This window comes from Cyprinus carpio, chromosome B24, assembly GCF_018340385.1.
Source record: "Cyprinus carpio isolate SPL01 chromosome B24, ASM1834038v1, whole genome shotgun sequence".
In the NCBI taxonomy this organism is placed as follows: Eukaryota; Metazoa; Chordata; class Actinopteri; order Cypriniformes; family Cyprinidae; genus Cyprinus; species Cyprinus carpio.
Window position 1 is genome coordinate 15,837,888 of NC_056620.1, and position 19,239 is coordinate 15,857,126.

A 19,239-nucleotide genomic window follows, 5' to 3' on the forward strand; every position below is an offset into this window, starting at 1 on the left:
ACTGCCCTTCATTACATTTACAGCCTCTTATGCCCTTTAAACACTCTCCAGTCTCACTCAGAAATGCAGTTTAAAGCGTAACACACTCAATCAGCATTGTGAATTCAGTCAAATTGGAATATAGTTGCCCTAGTCAGAAATAAGCTAAAAATACATCTAGTAATACGTTTTAAAGCCCTTGGTGCTTTAACAAGGACACGTTAAAGCCCTCAATTTCAAATGCACCTTATTTTCAGTTCCATAATTCACAAACAGACAGGAAAGGGGGAACTGTTGTTGAATGCCAACTTAAGTGAGGCTTACATATATAGGGAACAAAATTGATAGATGGATGGATGGATGATAAAATAGAAGAATAAATGAGCCAAACGGATTGAGTGACTGATGAGAGACTGACACTCACCACTGTCTGATGGTTCACCTGGATGACCTCATCACCTGCGTGGATCTTCTTACAACGATCTGCTGGAGACTAAGATAGAGACAGAAAAATGGAGAGATATAAAAAGATTTAAAATAAATGTTTTCTATTTCAATATTTTGAAATGTAATTTATTCTTGTGGTGACAAAGTTGAATTTTCAGCATCATTACTCCAGTCTTCAGTGTCACATGATCCTTCAGAAATCATTCTAATATGCTGATTTGGTGTTTAATAAATATTTCATACCATCAATGCTAAAAACATTTGTGCTGCTTACTATTTTTGTGGAAACCATCATACACTGGCCTTTACTTAAAAGTCTGGGTTTTTTTAAGAATTAATACTTCTAGTAGTTAAATCAGAGATAGTATGGCCATTTGAAAATCATTAAAAAATATTAATTAAATTTTTTAGTTTATGCTTTCCCTAGGAGTTAAACCCATGTGGTTATGTTGCAAGCGCCATGTTCTACCACTTGAGCTACAGGAATTGCATCAAAAAACTGTCTATTCTAATCATGTGACTTGATCATATTTATGATATCATGGTTACAGCTTACAAAAAAAAACAATAAGTATTGAGCAGAGATACAAAAATAATGAGGAGAGCTCAGATGATTAGGTCTGGCAAGAATTTGATGCAAATAAAGATTAAGTTAAAATCTCAGACTTTCGGATATGCTTATTTTGGCATCATGTAAAACCTGAGCATACTTTGTAATAAGTGGAGATATAATAAAAAAATTAATCTGTCTGAGAAACGGAAGACATCTCAAATTGTTATTCATTTAATCTCAGTGTGGTCTAGGATATGCAACTGAAATATGACATGAAATACATATCATGGTGCTTTTTTCTATGGGTACTGCAGTATAGCGTGTGATTTCCACCCACTGTTAGAGCTACAACAAAAACTAAGAGCTTTCAGTCACATGATCAGTGGATCTTTATTTAGAGCACTCTTGTCTGTATAGCTCTCTCTTTCTCTCTCCTGCTCTTTAATTTGACCGTGTGCAGTAACAGCCATACAATCAATTGCTGAGATTCATTAATTTTATCTGCAGTATGCAGGACATTATAAAAGACACATGAATTAGAGCGCACACGTTAACACCGACTGGCTCTTACCCCCTCTGTAGTTCCTGTGATAACATGAAGCCCATCATATGTGGATTTGATGTACATTCCCAAGATATAAAAGACACAGGATGAAATTAATAGACTATAATGAATAATCTCCTCATCTCTTCCTCTTTCTGTCTCATGCACACATTGAAGAACACTTCAAAATGCTTTTAGCCTATTCATGTGTATATGGAGATGTGAAATTACTTTTAATAAAAGAGATTTTTGAACACACACACACACATTAGGACAAAGATCAATGTTGAGGAAGTTACTTTGAAACTGTTTGGGAATATAAACAAGCTGCTTATAAATTACAATTAGTTAAGCTACAGCCAAGCTTCACTGCTAACAAAAGGTTATCATTACATATTCATTCATTTGGGGTTATTAAGATTTTTCATATGCATAAGTTTTCTCAAGATCTCATATGCTCACCGAGGATGCATTAATACATAATAATATATTTATATATACATACACACATTTATATACAATTTTACATGTATATATATCTATTATTGTATATATTTTGCATATATACAATTATTATTTTTTTGTATGACAAGATGAATTTTCAGTGTCACATGATCCTTCAAAAATTATTCTGATATGCTGATTTATTCTAATATGTTGATTTGTTGAAAACATAATTTATAGGACGAGAAAGTTTAAAAAAACAAAAAAACATTTATTTGAAATCTAAATCTTTTGTAAAATTATATGTCTTAACTGTTACATCTGATCAATTTGATGTAAGCTTGCTTGATAAAAATATTAATTTATTTATAATAAATCTTGCTAACCCCAACCTTTTGAAAGGAAGATTATACTGTACTGATACTAATTATCAGAACTCATTATTTTTACAATCGGGCAGATATATTTACACTAGATTTTTTAGTTTAATAATTAGATGTAAAACATAATGATAAACAGCAGTAATTAGCACAATCATCTGTAGCACAATATAATTGTGTGTGATCTTACCAGACCCTCTGTAGGTTTAATATTAGCCAGTTGAACCACCTCCAGATGTGCCGACTGGGAGACCAGGGGGTCTGACGACAGTGAGATGATGTGGTCACATACTCCAGACAATGTCTTACACTTGAGAGAGAGAAAAAGATGAAGAAAGCATATCAATTATTTTCTGCACAGATATGCTGCACTGGGCGAACATTTATTAGATTTAACTCATCATCATAGACATGATCAAATTTAGGTTTAATGTCCCGTGACCACAGAATGCATCTTTAGCTAAAGTCAATATTCAGCTTTTGTGGGGCACAGTTTTAATAAACAGGTGAAGTTCTGAGGCCATTTCCATTGGGAAGGACTTTGTTATGCCTAAAAGACTAGGACTAAAGCTATGGGTTGGTCAGGTATGGTGATAATTTGTTTTGGAAAATGTGCTATATAAGTTGTCAGGAAGTTGGGTTTCATCCTGGTTTAGTAGAGTTCATTTTTTCAAGTCATATCTTTTTTTTCTTCCCCATGTGTTTATCAGTCTTCCCTGTACTCTCACCCCTTTTCGTTCATTATCTCTACAGCGTTATATCAAACTCTCAGCAATTATGATCAGATTTCACCTGTCTGGGCTATTGGTGTAGTTCACTCAAGGTGAAGGAGGTGGGAATCGATGTCGTTTCATTTCCTGTTAACCACTGCACTATTCCTCTGTTCTCCACTTTTCTCTCAACAAGCTTTTTACTGGCATGACTGTAATGTACATTACAAAAGTGCTGAGACATTCAAGAAACTTTACAAGTACAGTAAGCAACAAGCAAAAAACTACAATACATAATTGGAAGGAAATATACAGTATCTATCTAATCACAAAGCAAAACACCTATCTACAGTATCTATCTATCTATCTATCTATCTATCTATCTATCTATCTATCTATCTGTCTGTTTGTCTGTCTGTCTGTCTATCTGTCTGTACCTACCTACCTATCTAGAAAACATTACCACATAGCTATATCTATGTACAGCAGCAACACTATTGTCATGCTTGCCATTTTTCACTTTGCTACTGGATTTGCAAAACATGCACCTGGATTTCACTGCCTAGTATGACTGCAATTATATTATGATTTGTATTTGCTTTTTAGGGTTCTGTAGCACTTTAATTCACTTTGTTTTATGGCTTCATCTCTCTCTCTGCTTCTGCTTTCATCTGGTGTCATTGGTGTGTTTGTTTCTCCTCCTACAGTTGGTAGCTGAGGTGGGGTGGTGCTGGGGAATGAAATCTGCTGCTAGCAGGCGCAATGTGTAGGTATTTTTAGCTGTGGGACTCAGTGAGAATGACAGCTGTGCCCAGCCCAGCAGTCTGTGGTGACAACAGGACCTGCCACACACACTGCTGTGTGCTAGTGTGTATGAGACGGGAATCTCACATAGAGCCTAGCTGTGGCTCTCCTGTGACTGCAAAGGGAACTTCACCTCAGGGCTTGAACTAGTAAAATACATGTTCACACAATGGTTACAGCAACAAATATAAAAAAACTGAGATAAGGAATCATGTCTTTTACATGAAATAAAAGCAACTATTAAAACTATTAAAAACATAATATAAAAAAAAATATATATATATATAAAAAAATAAAAATAATAATAATTAAATATATAAAAATTTGTGATCAAAATGTATATGCATTCATTCGAATCGTGTTTTAATTAAATGATTCATCAAAAAGAAGTCCCTCAACTAGAGGTCTGTTTGAGAGTTATACTTTAAATAATATGTGAAAACAATATAACATAACATAATATAGCATACCATAACAAATAACATAACATAACAACATATAATCAGGCCTTAAATGGTTCTTATCCTGAAAAAAGCATACTAGCACCAAACTCAGACTCATAAATGTACAACACAGAATGTATCAACAACTGTAAGAAATAGTGTTATTTAATGTAAAGATCTATTTCACTATAAAAAAAAGATCAAAGATTCTGGGGCCTAAAATGCAAAGACTTTAACAATCACTACAGAATGATGACTCAAATGAATCAAACATTTAAAGCATCTATTCACAACACTGTGTGGTTATAAAATGAGTCATCAGGAGTTTACATTTTATTAATTATTTTGTTTGGGAAAGTTTGTGTATTAATTGGCAGTGAGTTGGTTCAATATAATATAATATAATATAATATAATATAATATAATATAATATAATATAATATAATATAATATAATATAATAATATATATATAATAAGCTGGTTGTAAAGAGGTATATTATATTATATTATATTATATTATATTATATTATATTATTATATTATATTATATTATATTATATTATATTATATTATATTATATTATATTATATTATAGATTCGAAGGCCTTAAAATGGTCCTTGTCTGGGGGAAAAACTATTAGATAAACAGCACTTACAGTAACTGAAGCCTTAATTTACAAAAAACTATATAGTGCAATCTAAAAATAGATTTATTTTTACTGCAAAAAAGATCAAGGAAGATTCTTTGGGGACAAAAATGCAGGCACTACTGAATGATGACTCAAAAGAATCTGTTTGGTAAATGGTTCATTGAAAATGAACATTTACAGTGTCTATTCACATCACTGTGTGGTCATAAAATCAAGTCAGGAGTTTAAATTTAGTCTAACACACAGAAATAACAGGCAGAGAGAGTATGTGTCTGAGCATCCTTACGGTACTTCCTGTAAATGAAGAAATAAGGGCAGAGCTCACAGGAGAAACATTAGAGCTCATTATCAGCCTCATATTGCAGTGTAAACCAGAAGAGAAACACTTACCACATGGAGGATCTTATTTTCGGTTTCATAGACGGTGCAGTCCTGTGAAGAGGAAAGAGTAAGATATTACTGCCATTTTAAACAGTTTAGGCCTCTCACGTACACACTCACCCACACAGAGCGCTTGAGAAAACATTTACTGAGCAAAGTATCTCTGCAGATGGGATAATCTACCAAACAGCTGGGTCACTGTGTTCAGAAATGTCTCTCTCTCTTTCTCTCTCTCAGATGCTGATCTAATATAGGAAGGTTGAACAGAGGAGAGCCCCGGGCTCAATTTAACATTCAGGCTCTGATGGAGACATTTCAAGGAGCTCCTGAGGTTCCCGCTGTGGGCCGGGACTGCTGTGAAAGTTCATGGAGAAATAGCAAACCTGCAGTGTGACTGTGTTTGTGCAGGTGTCATATACAATAAGATATATACAAGCGGACAAACGTGAAGGAAACTTCTGCATTTATTTGCTTGTCCATTGGTCATAAACATCAATTTTATCAAGTACATTGATTAATATTATAGTTTTTCTTAGAATTGAAATTCTCAAAACTACCCGTTCAATCATCACATCATTGTGTCACTTGTGCACATCAAAAAAGCAGTTTCTCATTTATTTGAAAAAGTTGCAAATGTTTTGGTACATCAATGCAAATGATTATGTACAATTATCTACTGTTTCCTACATTATGAATTGCTTATTGTATGTCATGTTGATCAAAATGTATTACAATGGGTCTCTGTTGAATAGTCTCACCCTCACTGCATGTACAGTTTTCCCTAAGGAGATTGTCCTATGTTCACATTTCTACTTTTTTTTCTTTGTGCTATGCAGTGCAGTCTTTTCCTTTCTGTATCGCAATGACATGGTCTGTCAACAAATTACAGTACAAACAGTAAAAGCGTAAATGTGAATCTTGTCCGGTCTCTTGCAATCAAACTCCCACATACACTAAGGTGTAACCTACAATTTACAATAATTGTCATCAAAACTGTAGCCATAGTTTACATCAGAACATCCCTCCAGAGTACACTGTTATATTGACAACACGACTAAGCAATTTGACTGTCTTATCCGTACACAATGACACAAGGACTTGTCATTCTGATGGCACTGACATGTTCATTGACACAGTATTTTAGGATAATGATACTGTAGTTTTTAGATGATTTCTATTTCAAATTAATGTTCTTTAAAAAAATGTATTATAATTCATTGCATTTTGCACAAAATATTAAGGAGCACAACCTTATTGAGCGGCAAGCCAGTATATTAGAATGATTTCTGAAGAATCATGTGACACTTAAGACTGGAGTAAAGGCTACTGAAAATTCAGCTTTGCTATCAAATAAATAAACTACATTTTAAAATATATTAAAATAGTAAAAATATTTAAAGGGGTCATCGGATTCAAAATTCACATTTATTGTTGTTTGAACATAAATGTGTGTTGGAAGTGTGTGTAAAAATCCATTCTATAATGATCAACACAGTGTTTTTTTTTTTTAATCCCTATTTTAAAATTCTCTTTATTAAATCCGGCTGTTCTGAGATTCCAGTCAGAATGACGTAGTTCTGCACAGGCCCCTCACACGATAGTTGACTGACAAGGCCGTCTTACCTTAGACCCGCCCTGAGTGAGCTGAGAGCAGTCCGCCATTGTGTCGACATCAGTGCAAGGGAAGACAAGAATGTCTCTGATTAATCATTGAATGATTCTATGTTCGCATGAATCATTCGTTATCGAGCTTCATCTACACAAGAAGTGAGTATTTTGCAAAAGGTTTTTTGCAAATCGCCTTTCCTAATATGCGCTAGTTAGCAAGTTTCACGGCTAAAGTAAACAGTACTGCTCGTTGCCCCACAGAAGAGAGGGACAGGGTGAGCAGAGCTCATTAGCATGAATAGAATGGCTTGCTAAAAACAGAGCTCATTTTGACAGGGTTAAAAAGGTGTTTTTACACTACCATTGAGAAATCTTAACCAAAGTATGTTATAGACATTTCATTAATACCCTAAAGAATCATATCAACTTATATCAAATGGGCATCCGATGACATTTTTAAAAATATTACTGCTACTGTAAATGTACGTAATGTTAGTAACTGCTACAACTGCATATAAATATGAATATATTCTAAATATAAACATATATATTAAAAATATACACATATTTATATGATACAGAGCAATTAAATCAATAAACTCATCAAATACAAAACAAAAAATACATAAATAAAAGTCATAATCAATTGTGTAATTGATACAGAGCAATTAAATCAATAAACTCCTTTCATTTTAATCAAAGGAGGAAAATAATCTTTGGCTGAAGGCACAATGCAATGTGCAGCAGTTTAGTGGTTGATTATAATGGAAGTGACATTTAACATTTTTACTGAATAAGGCATAATGTAGTGCTGTTGTGAAACAGGTTTTTTCTTGTGGGAGCCAAGTAAGTCATTTAATATTCTTAACAGTCCTGTATTATTTGATAAATGGTCAATGCATCATATTCATCAACCAAAGAATATGGTATAGCTTTCTATCCATGGAGCAAATGGCTTTATCATTCAAAAAAATGACATTGTGAGGACATTTGTTCCAAGGACAGACAAACAAGATCATAAGCCCTTGTTCCATGTATACAGATAAATTGAGCATTTATGAAATATTAAAGAAGATGTACTGAAGAAACTGATCTCTGGCCATCAGCCATCACCATGGCAACACCCACTCTGCTTCCTGTATCCATCACTGACCCCCAAACCTAACAATGCCCAGTAGGAGGACATGATTCTCTTTTTCTTTGGTCGTTGAAACTATATGTCTCCGTTTCTGCAGCATCTTACCGAGAGGGCTTATTTTCTGTCATCGTCTTTGGTGCTCTTACCTGCACCTCTTCTCTTTCATAACAATAAAGTAATAACCAGCCCTCACACCTGAGACACTCGCACAGCCAAAGCCCTGAGAGAGAGCGAAAGAAAAGAGTGTTCCCGGCAAATGAAACCACATTGATTCACTTCCCTTCTGATCACCCCTGAGCATCTCTGTACCTATTCTCTAGTGCTGTCACTCAAGCCATGGATCATCACGCAGCAGGACGCCAGTGTGTGTGTATGTGTGTGTGTGTGTGTGTGTGTGTGTGTGCATGTGTGACTGGAGGCGCGCATAAGGCACATGCATTCTTATGCTACAGTATGGTGTTTAAAGATCACACAAAAAATTCAATTCTGCCATGATTTATTCACCCTCACATTGTTCCAAATCCAAATTACTTTATTCTTTTACACAAAAGAAGAGTTTTTGAAGAAAATGGCATGGGACTTTAAAATCACAATAAAATTATCATAAAAATGGTTCTATATAGTTGCTTTAAAATGTAATAACACTTCACAATATTAATGTTTAACTCTATTGTTGATCAAATAAATGTAGCCTTGGTGAGTTTTTAAAATAAATAAATAAATAAAAATTACTGTACGAACTAGTGTATTTTAAAGGTAATGTTTGTATTGCTAAAACTGCACAGAAATATGATTGAAAAAAATAAATAAATAAATACATACATACATACATACATACATACATACATACATAAAAATAGCATACCAAAATCACATCACATCAACATACATAGCATGACCAAAATCATCAAGATCCAGATTAATGAAAAAAATAAATGAACTATTTTATTTAATGGCTTGTACTGGCTCAACACATTTTTCTATTGGTTCTTATGCTGTAGTTAGTAAACTGAACTCAAGATCCAGATTAGTGTGATTTATGAACAAATTATTTGGACTGTCTCTGAAAATTGGATTAAATGATTCATTGAAAAGTTCTGACTCAAAAGAACCATTTATTCACAAATCAAACACTGCAAAACGTTCCAATGAGAGCTCTGTGGATGAAAAATATTAAAAGATAGTTCACCCAAAAATGAAAATTCTGTCATTAATTACTCACCCTCATGTCGTTCCAACCCGTAAGACCTTAGGTCATCTTCTGAACACAAATTAAGCTATTTTTTTGATGAAATTCAAGAGCTTTCGGACCCTGCATAGACATAAATGGAACTGACCCATTCAAGACCCAGAAAGTTGTGGCACTCTTGTGAACATGCATCAAAGACTGACACAGAAGAGGAAAAAACTGATGAATCGTCGTTATTTTTGTTTTCTTTGTGCACAAAAAGTATTCTCGCAACTTCATACCATTACGGTTAAACCACTGATGTCACATGGACTATTTTAGCAACTACGCTTCTGGGCCTGAAACATGGTAGTTGCATTGCTGTCTATGCAGGGTCAGAAAGCTCTCAGATTTCATCAAGAATCCTTTGATATCTTATTTTGATATATTTAAAATATATTAATTTGTGTTCCGAAGATGAACAAAGGTTTTACTGGTTTGGAACAACATCTGTTCAACACAAAAACCTTTAGTATTGCTTTGGACACTAGGAATATATCTGCAAGTCATACTTCTATGGTGTGTTTTTTTTTTTTTTTTGTCATTATTTTGCATCTTGGAGCAGCCACAGACCTTGTTCACTTTCACTTAATCGAGAACAGCTGTGTTTCACAAAAGAAAGTACGTTTGGAACAAGAAAAGCAAATTAATGAGAAATTTTCATTTTTGGATGCAATATTACTTTAAATTATAAGTAAACACCACACTGAGCCAGATAATGAAAGATACAAACACACCCAAACTAAAGATAGAGACAGATCACTATCACAGTGATGCCAGCAGGCGGCGCTCATCCATACGGTCTATGTAAATTACAATGCGATAGTATAGTAATGGGAACCGTGGACATCGAAGCTTTTGTTTAGATGTTTGTGGCCATTGATAGAATACAAGCGACCATCTTGGTCAAGTGCCCTGGCGGAGAAATCAGATGGTCAAGCAGGTTTTTGGAACATGCTAGGCTGGTACAAGATTGTCTACCAACTCGGTCAGGTCCCAACCAGCTGGTGGTCCATCTGGTCAGATAAACCAGTATGGATTATCTTGGATCAGTTAATTACCGGCTTGGATCAGGTAGAAACCAGTTAAAAACACACCTGCCAAACAGGAGAGAGAGGAATCTGTTCCATTTTGACCTAATCTTTCAGGGGCCGATTTGGAGAAAGGGCCCCTGCTGGTCCTGAGCGCTTAATACTAGTTGCATTAGTTAAGATTAGAGCCAGATCTCTGGCTTCAATGCTGTAATCTGTCCTGGATTAAGAGAGAGATTGTGTGCAGAATTTAGGCTGAGCTGGCTGTGACAGACTCATCCATTTAATGCTGCTCTTGCTGGCCATGATCTTCTGACCTTAATAGAAATAATCTGCTGGGTACACAAACACACACACTAACACACACGCACATCACTGCAGGCAGGGGCCTTGAATCCCTCTCCTTTCTCATATTTCTCTTTTGTCTGACATGGTTATTTCACACTGAACGTGTTTCCTTTCCTACTCTGCTCTACAAGACTACATTACCCACAATGCACACTGCCTCAGCAGCAAATGAGATCCTCATTTGAGATCCTGAGGAGGTCCTTGACATCCTCAGAGTGCATTCTAAAACCTTCCAAACATTCTAAAGACTTTTTAAAATGTGAAAGAATATGGGAAGAGCAGATGTGTGTGAGAGAGGTTTAAAAAACATTTCATATTAAGATCTCAGAAAAATAATTTTTTTATATTGAAATTATATTTTACAGACTCATAATAGTTTATATCTTATAGTATACTGTGACATTGAAGAAAAATTACTAGTTATTGTAAATTTTGCCATCACATTAATAAATTAAAAATGTATAAAATGTATTAAATTGACAAAACAGTTATTGTAAATTGTAATAAATTAATATTTGACAATATTACTGTTTTGTCATTTTTTTTATTAAATTTAATTTAATGCAGCCTTGGTGAGCAATAAGTTAGTTATTAAAAAATATAACTTTTTTATTTTTATTAAAAACATTTGACAGTAGTGTATTCATTTAAAACTGCATTCACAATCACAAATTCACAAATTAAATTTTTATAGTAAGAGACTCGTAAGAAATTATTTGATTAATGACAAAATAATTTTTATTCTAATGAGTAGAATAAAATACATTCAATTTTAGTATTAAGGGGAAAACTGCTAGAAGCTGTGTAAAAAAGCTGTATCTAAGTGTTAATCTTGATAAAAAAGTAAATAATTTCCAGATAATTTAACTCATTTACCTATTTTTAACAATAATAGAAAAAGTAAAAAAAATAATTTTGGAAACAGAAACTTACACAAATTTATTTTGTTATACATGAAAATATATAGCTGCATTTGTATTTTATATTTCTAATCACTCACCATCATATTTGTCAAAAAAGATTAAAAACAACATTTAATACAACATTTAAAAGAATGGAAAAAATTTAAAAAAATTCATTATTTACTCACCCTCATGTCATTCCAAACCTATATAAGTTTCTTACTCAACAAGAAAAAAAAAAATATAGAACATCAACTAAAAGATAACCAGCATTCTTCAAAATATCCTCTTTTATGTTGAACAACTCAATTTTAAACTCAAAGAAATTCATATAGGTTTGGAACGACACGAAGGTGAGTAAATGATGACAAAATTTTCATTTTTGGGTGAACTATTCTTTTAACTCAACGTCAGAGCTGAATCTACTCTGAACGTCCTTCTCCATGCCTAGAGTAGAGCCATATATGACCTACATAAAATATTTCTGAGAATTAGACTCATCTTTTTCAATCATGAGTATTCATGTGTGTTTGCTGCATTTCACACAAGACTGTCAAAGTGTTGATCTAGTTTGTTTGGTTGGTGAATGTCATTACCTGCTGTACTATGGTAGTGAGTTCCAGGCACAGCTGGATCACGTTGTTCCTGGTCATGGAATAATCTGTTACGGCAGCAAATGGTGACCTGCAAAAGAAGTAACACCTGGAATTAACCATTAGATCATTCTTAGAGCCAGACCCACAAGACGGACAATTTGAGTGTGTTTGCAAATTGTAGATGTGTATATGTTATCCCTATTGACCGTCAATGTACTCCAGACCCAGTTTCTCACTTCCTGTGAGTGACGAAGTGAATGTGGGTCGTGTGTATTGAGGCTGTGTTCTATATATACAGGGCTGTAGGAACATTGGTTCATCGTTTCCATCCTGTCTCTAAATATTCCTCTAAGACCGCTGGGAACACCAGCTGACGCACGCCCAGAAGCCCCTCACAATTTAAGAAACTCTAACAATCTTTCACCTCTGGGCTAAAAATCATTCTTTCAAAGACCTCACAAGCACTCTTATACCACCCGAACACACTAAACTCGCTTTCCGAAACAGGATTTGGGATGCAGCTCTCGGCAAATACCAAATCCTCCTTCAAAACTCTGCTCCTAAATGTCAGCGGCTTCACTTGACTCCCAAATATCATTTCGTGGTAGATAAGCACGCCGACAGTGTCTGACCTCGGTTCAAGGACACCTGTCAGCAAGCATGGACGCACTGGTCAGAGACTCCACGAGAAATGTCTGGAAAAAGAGGGGATGGATGGAGAATGTGAGGGAGAGAAAAGACCAAATGTGAGAGAAAAGATAGCAAGAAGTTCAAAACCAAGCCATCCAAGTAGACAGAGAGATGCTAAATCTATGCAGCTCATTCAATTCTCTCCAGGACTGAGTAGACTTCATTACATCCAACCTTTGCTCTTTTGAAGCATTTGAGCACATGCTACCATCTGGGCACGACGTCTCCAGGCTGACAGGAAATCCATCAGATGGGTAAAAAAGATGACTACCATCTCCTCAAGGCCAGGCCTTAAAGTTTCACCCCATCCTGCTCCATTTTTTTTTTAAATCAATGCGTGAGAGTCTGAAAGCTGGTGTGTGCTTGTAATTGCTTATGCGCTGCTGTCTATTTTCAATTCAAAGATCCTTTTACACCCGGAGAGAGAATCAGAATACTTTCAGCTCCCATCTGAACAAATCAATGAAAACGCATTAGCACTATTACTGTCAGGGCATTTACATTTATGCATCTGGCAGATGCTTTTATCTAAAGTGACTTACATTGCATTCAAGGTACACATTTATGCAGTTCACAATCTCCCTAGGAATCAAACCCAAGACCTTGGTGTCACTAGTGCCATGCTCTATAGTTTGAGCTTCAAGAAAGAGTTAAGAACCTTTATCTAAGGCCTCGTTTACACTGTAGGTCTTGATGCCCAATTCTGATTTGTTGCCTATATCAGATTTTTTTGGCTGTCCGTTTACATGTTCTTTCAATTGTGACCCATATCCGATTCATGTGTTTACACTTGCCATACCACCTGAAACATCGCGCATGTGTTGTTGTCATTTACCGCCTCCACATGTGCTTCCTCGTGAGAATAATGTGACAAGTGCTGACAAAACAAGTCACAATGAGCCATTCAATTTTGTTTTTTTTTTTATTAAAAAAATGGGGGGAGGGGGTGAAATTCTCCATTAAAAGGCCTTCAGAATTATTTATGATTTGTTGGAATCGGACAAAAAATGACAGTCACACCCATTTGAAGTTGATAGTGAAGTCCTCCGTCTTTTCTTATTATTACTTACAGCTGTTTTTTTATCTTTGCTATTATAAATAAGAACAGCTGCAAAAAAAAAAAAAAAACGTAGAACAAATAGCCTAGATAGAGAAAAATAATGCATTACCTTTATCATTTTATATCTAAACTAGAGCATTCATGTACGAAAAACAATCAAATGTAAAAATAATTTAAGTGTGTTCATTACAAATAAATCGATTATTAAAACTACAAAAGCAGTTCAATGAAGTGCAGTGAGTGATTCCCTATTTTCTTTTATTTTTAAATTAACATTAAAGGGTTAGTTCATCCAAAAATTAAAATTATGTCATTAATGATTCACCCACATGTCATTCCAAACCCATAAGACCTCCGTTCATCTTCGGAACACAGTTTAAGATATTTTAGATTTAGTCCGAGAGCTTTCTGACCCTCCACTGAAAATGTATGTATGGTATACTGTCCATGTCCAGAAAGGTAATAAAAACATCATCAAAGTGGTCCATGTGACATCAGAGGGTCAGTTAGAATTTGTTGAAGCATCGAAAATACATTTTGGTCCAAAAATAAAAAAAATTACGACTTTATTCAGCATTGTCTTCTCTTCCAGGTCTGTTGTGAGTGCTTTCACAACACTGCAGTGATGCCGCTGACGTACGACGCTGCTGACGTGTTATCTTTGTTATTGGGCACACCAGAAAACATGTCAGCAGCGTCGTACGTGAGCAGCACTCAGTTACTCAGTATTATTCAGTATTTTGACTTTGAAGAAGAATGAATGTGAAAACAGCTGAGTTGAACATAAGACAAAGACTTTAAGGCTTAGTTAGAGTAGATGCCAAATTGAAAGTGGCACAAATGAAAATGAGGCTTTGAGGAATAAAAGCACAGTGTGTTCAGTTGAACATTCAGTCTTCTCACAAATTTCAAATAGGGAAAAAAAAGACATCAATGTTTAGTTACCTGAATTATCAACAATCAATATGGCTTGTACTCTGACTATGATCTATAATGCCCCTTAATGTAAGTGACGGAACCTCCTTTGCATTACAGTAAGCCCCTCCCACCTGGAGCTCCGCCCACAGTGAATAAAAATGAGGGAAAGCCCACTACTAACCCAAGAGAAGCAGCCAGATACCATTAAAATGATGATAACTGACTTGGCAAGTGACAGAGGAGAGCCGGTGTCAGGCTGGATGGATATCAACCAATAACACTTAAGGGACCGAGACTCTCAAGTCAGTCATAATGTCTCTTGGCTTCAGATCCATTCACCTGAGTTAGTGTTACTCCATTCCTCCCTCTCTCTCTCAGAGTTCCTTCTGTTCTTCCACTATGTCTGCAGGGGAGACGACAGCTCTACTGGGGACTCTTTTGGCAGAGAAGAGAGGCTGGGGAGCGTAATTAGGCCAGCATTAATGAACGAGGGGAACGGGGCACCCCTCCCAACTGGTGGCCTTGTTCCTACAGCGTACGTTTCTGATTATGGACACTGAAACTCCGAAACCTCCCTAACCCAAACACTGACTGGCTACAAGTTCACCTTAGTCAGCAACCTGATGTGGATAAGTCCTCTCAGCTTGATCCCAATCCAGACTGTGCTAATGTGAACTGTGTGTGACACGGACAGCTCTCAGCTCCAGGATCAGAGAGCAGGGTGGCGGGTGCCCGGGCACAGCAATAGAGAGATGGCGTTCTCAGCAGGGTGAAGCAAATGCTGTCTGATGGAAAGGGTCCTACTGTGCGGTGCTGTCCCAGTCCAGAGCTTTAAGCCAGGCTCAGTACCAAAGGGAGCTGGACCGAATCAAGCAGTTGGGTGCCAAATGGATCATTCAGCACAAACCACTCGCCTGATTTACCTTCATTTCGAGATGAAAAAGTAGAAATACTGCAGCACTAGAGTCTATGACTTAAGTGTCTTATGAGGTGTTTAATACTGACAGTGATTTGCTGCAACAAAGTGACTGGAAACGATTAATTTGAAATGAGAGCTGGAGAAATTTCTCGCAAATGAGAAGTGACGCAGTACAACAATAACAAATTGATGTACTCTCAGCTTTGTTTAACACATTTTACCATGTCAGATCTTAGTAATACATATATATATATATATATATATATATATATATATATATATATATATATATATATAAATATATATATATATTCTGCGGTCCAAGTTTTTTAAATTGCTGTGCCATTATTGGCTACAACAAATAAAATATATTTTTATTTTTAGTAATACATTTGTGACCCTGGACCATAAAACTAGTCAAAAGGGTCAATTTTTTTTAACAGAGATTTATACATCATCTGATGAATAAATAAGCTTTCTATCGATGTATGGTTTGTTAGGATAGGTCAATATTTGGCTGAGATACAACCATTTGAAAATCTGGAATCTTAGGGTGCAAAAAAAATAAAATATTGAGAAAGTCACTTTTAAAGTTGTCCAAATGAAGTTCTTATTAATCCATATTACTAATCAAAAATTTTGTTTTAATATATTTAAGGTAGGAAATTTACATAATATCTTCAAGGAGCATGATCTTTACAGTACGTAATATTTACATTCACATTTATGCATTTAGCAGACGCTTTTATCCAAAGTGACTTACAGTGCATTCAGGCTAACATTTTTTACCTAACATATATATATCCAATATATTATACATATAATATCCTAATTATTTTTGGCATAAAAGAAAAATCGATAATTTTGGCCCATACAATGTATTGTTGGCTATTGCTACAAGTATACCCGTGCTACTTATGACTGGTTTTGTGGTCAAGGGTCACATTTTTATTTTTGCTATAAAGATTTATATTTTTTTCATTAATTGTACTTTTTAACAATACAAAATTTTGCTAAATTTTCTCTACAAAAAAATTTAACAAGCTGGAATTTATACAGCTACAATCTGACAAATTTATTTTAAACAACAGAATATGATGCAAAACATTATTTATTATTCTTACTGATGCTTTCAAGTCTATAAAATATTTTTTGCCAATTCGACAAAATAACCTTTACATTAGCCAGCTAGACAACATTATCTTAATGACAAATCATCAAAACTTGCAGTAATGTACAATATATGATAGAAACGTGAGTGAAGTTTTTGTGAAGAACAAATAGTTCTTGAAACATCTAGAATCGAAAAATAACTTGTTAATTTATCTATCTATATTGACACTCAAGCTTCTTTTAATAAGAGATAGATAGATGGATGGATGGATGGATGGATGGATGGATGGATGGATGGATGGATGGATGGATAGATAGATAGATAGATAGATAGATAGATAGATAGATAGATAGATAGATAGATAGATAGATAGATATTTCTGTTTATAATATATTATATTGGCCGCCTTCAAATATTGTATTGGGCAGTGGTGGGCTTTTGAGTCAAAAAGGTTGAGATCCACTGACATAGAGAATTTATGGACGTGAAATTTTCAGTGAAAACAGAATTTCTACAGATTTTTCCTCACAAAAAGCACAGAAATTCAATGTGGACCTCACTTTCCTTACATACTGTATTGCTCTCTCTGAAACATTGCTCATTAATACATCAGAAAGAAATCACAATCTAAAGACAACCGTACATGAACAGAAGACATGAGGTTAAACCTTGAACCGAAAGAAGCTGAATTACAGAGAGAGAAAGAGTCTGTGTTATATAAGACCTCTTCACTCATACTTGTACCTGATTGCTGAGGGGAGGAACACAAATCAACATGATTGAATTTGAACAGACAAAAGCTGACCTCGCACACACTACACAAGAGACCCCAAGTCTGTAATTTCTGCCCACCCTGCCACACAAAGTGTCACTCCAATTCTCAGTGCCATCCCTTGACTGGAGGGAAGACCGTGCATGACATGATTTACACAAACAGGAAATGTTCCTGGATCAACACCCTCTGCTGTTCCTGGTACAACACTCCGGGAATCACAGCCTCATCTCTGAACCTAAGCCCAAAATCAGCGGCCTGGGAAGGAACTACAAAGGATGCTGATGCAGAAATACATCTTAAATCCATACTAATCCATAAAAACCAAGACTAAAACTCTCATAATTTCATAATGTACAGTCAGTCTGGGGTCAGCAATACATCTTAAATCCATACTAATCCATAAAAACCAAGACTAAAACTCATAATTTCATAATGTACAGTCAGTCTGGGGTCAGCAATACATCTTAAATCCATACTGATCCAAGATTAAACCAAGATTTAAACTTCATTATGTACAGTTTCGCTCAGTAAGACTTTATGTTTTTTAAAATAGTCTATTATGCTCATGAAGTCTGCATTTATTTGATCAAAAAATATGAAATATTTTATAATATAAAATAACAGTTTAAAATAACTATTTGAGTTTTTATTATTTATTCCTGTGATGCAAAGCTGCATTTTCAGCATCATTACTCCAGTCTTCAGTGTCACATGATCCTTTAGAAATAATTCTAATATGCTGATTTGCTTGCTCTTTACTGACACAACACAAAAATAAAACTCATAACACCTTAATATTTTGTACTACCTTTGTAGTATTTAAGATCTAATTACTCAAATCTATAAATGTCAGATTAATCACTTAATAACCTAGCTAATCAAGTTAGCTGTAACTGTAGATCTATCATTATCAAATCACCAGACATCTCAGTCAGTTGCTCACGTCATAACAGCATTCATCTGACTATCGACAACGAAAGATGATAAGGCTGGAGCTCAGAATAAACCCACTATTAACCTTTAAGGTTATTCTTTAAATCTTTATTTGATATCAAATTACCTTTTCTATAGTGTTTTTCAGAGGAGTCCATTTCTAAGGAAGCGGGTGCTGAATTTGGCTTTACTCCAACAAGTAAGCATTTAAAACCTTGACACATCAATGCGGTTGAATTTGAATTCAATTAAAGCGAATATGTGTTTATTTATGTTAAGTATGTATTAAATCATGTATTGATTTTGTGTGTATGTGGCTCTTAGCAGGACTAACCTATCCAGCCAGGCCAGAAGGCTCTTAGCAGCAGCGATGAGGTCCACCACAGATGTGAGGAAATCGTTGGGCAGCTTGCGGGTCGTCCGGCCGTCGTAATGACCGCTGCGTCTGCGGCCCGTGATGAAGTTCTGCAGGTTTTTGGCAGAGGCATTGAGCTTATGAGAGAGAGTTTTCAGGTTTTCAGTCTCCAGCCCGTAGTTCTGTCAAACAGAGATAAAGACAATGAAGTGTTTTAGAGACAAAACTGGTTGGCAAACAATTGCAGGAATGACTCAATCAGAATTGCTTTTCGTTTCCCCGCTGTTC

At 35.2% G+C, this 19,239-nt stretch overlaps 1 protein-coding gene across 16 annotated transcripts in view; it reads right to left on the reverse strand.

Moving 5' to 3' along the window:
• Positions 1-19,239, reverse strand: part of LOC109049924 (connector enhancer of kinase suppressor of ras 2-like) — an 87,106-nt gene that overhangs the window by 44,062 nt on the left and 23,805 nt on the right. For 13 of the 16 annotated variants that reach the window (XM_042752427.1, XM_042752426.1, XM_042752418.1 and 10 more), the window contains exons 3-8: positions 18,931-19,133; positions 12,188-12,293; positions 5,346-5,387; positions 2,538-2,657; positions 1,551-1,610; positions 404-472 (exon numbers count right to left, since the gene is read on the reverse strand). In XM_042752427.1, coding sequence (XP_042608361.1) covers positions 404-472; positions 1,551-1,610; positions 2,538-2,657; positions 5,346-5,387; positions 12,188-12,293; positions 18,931-19,133 — 600 coding nt within the window. The remainder of the gene's footprint in view (positions 1-403; positions 473-1,550; positions 1,611-2,537; positions 2,658-5,345; positions 5,388-12,187; positions 12,294-18,930; positions 19,134-19,239) is intronic. The other 3 variants (XM_042752429.1, XM_042752428.1, XM_042752421.1) reach the window with 1 other exon arrangement.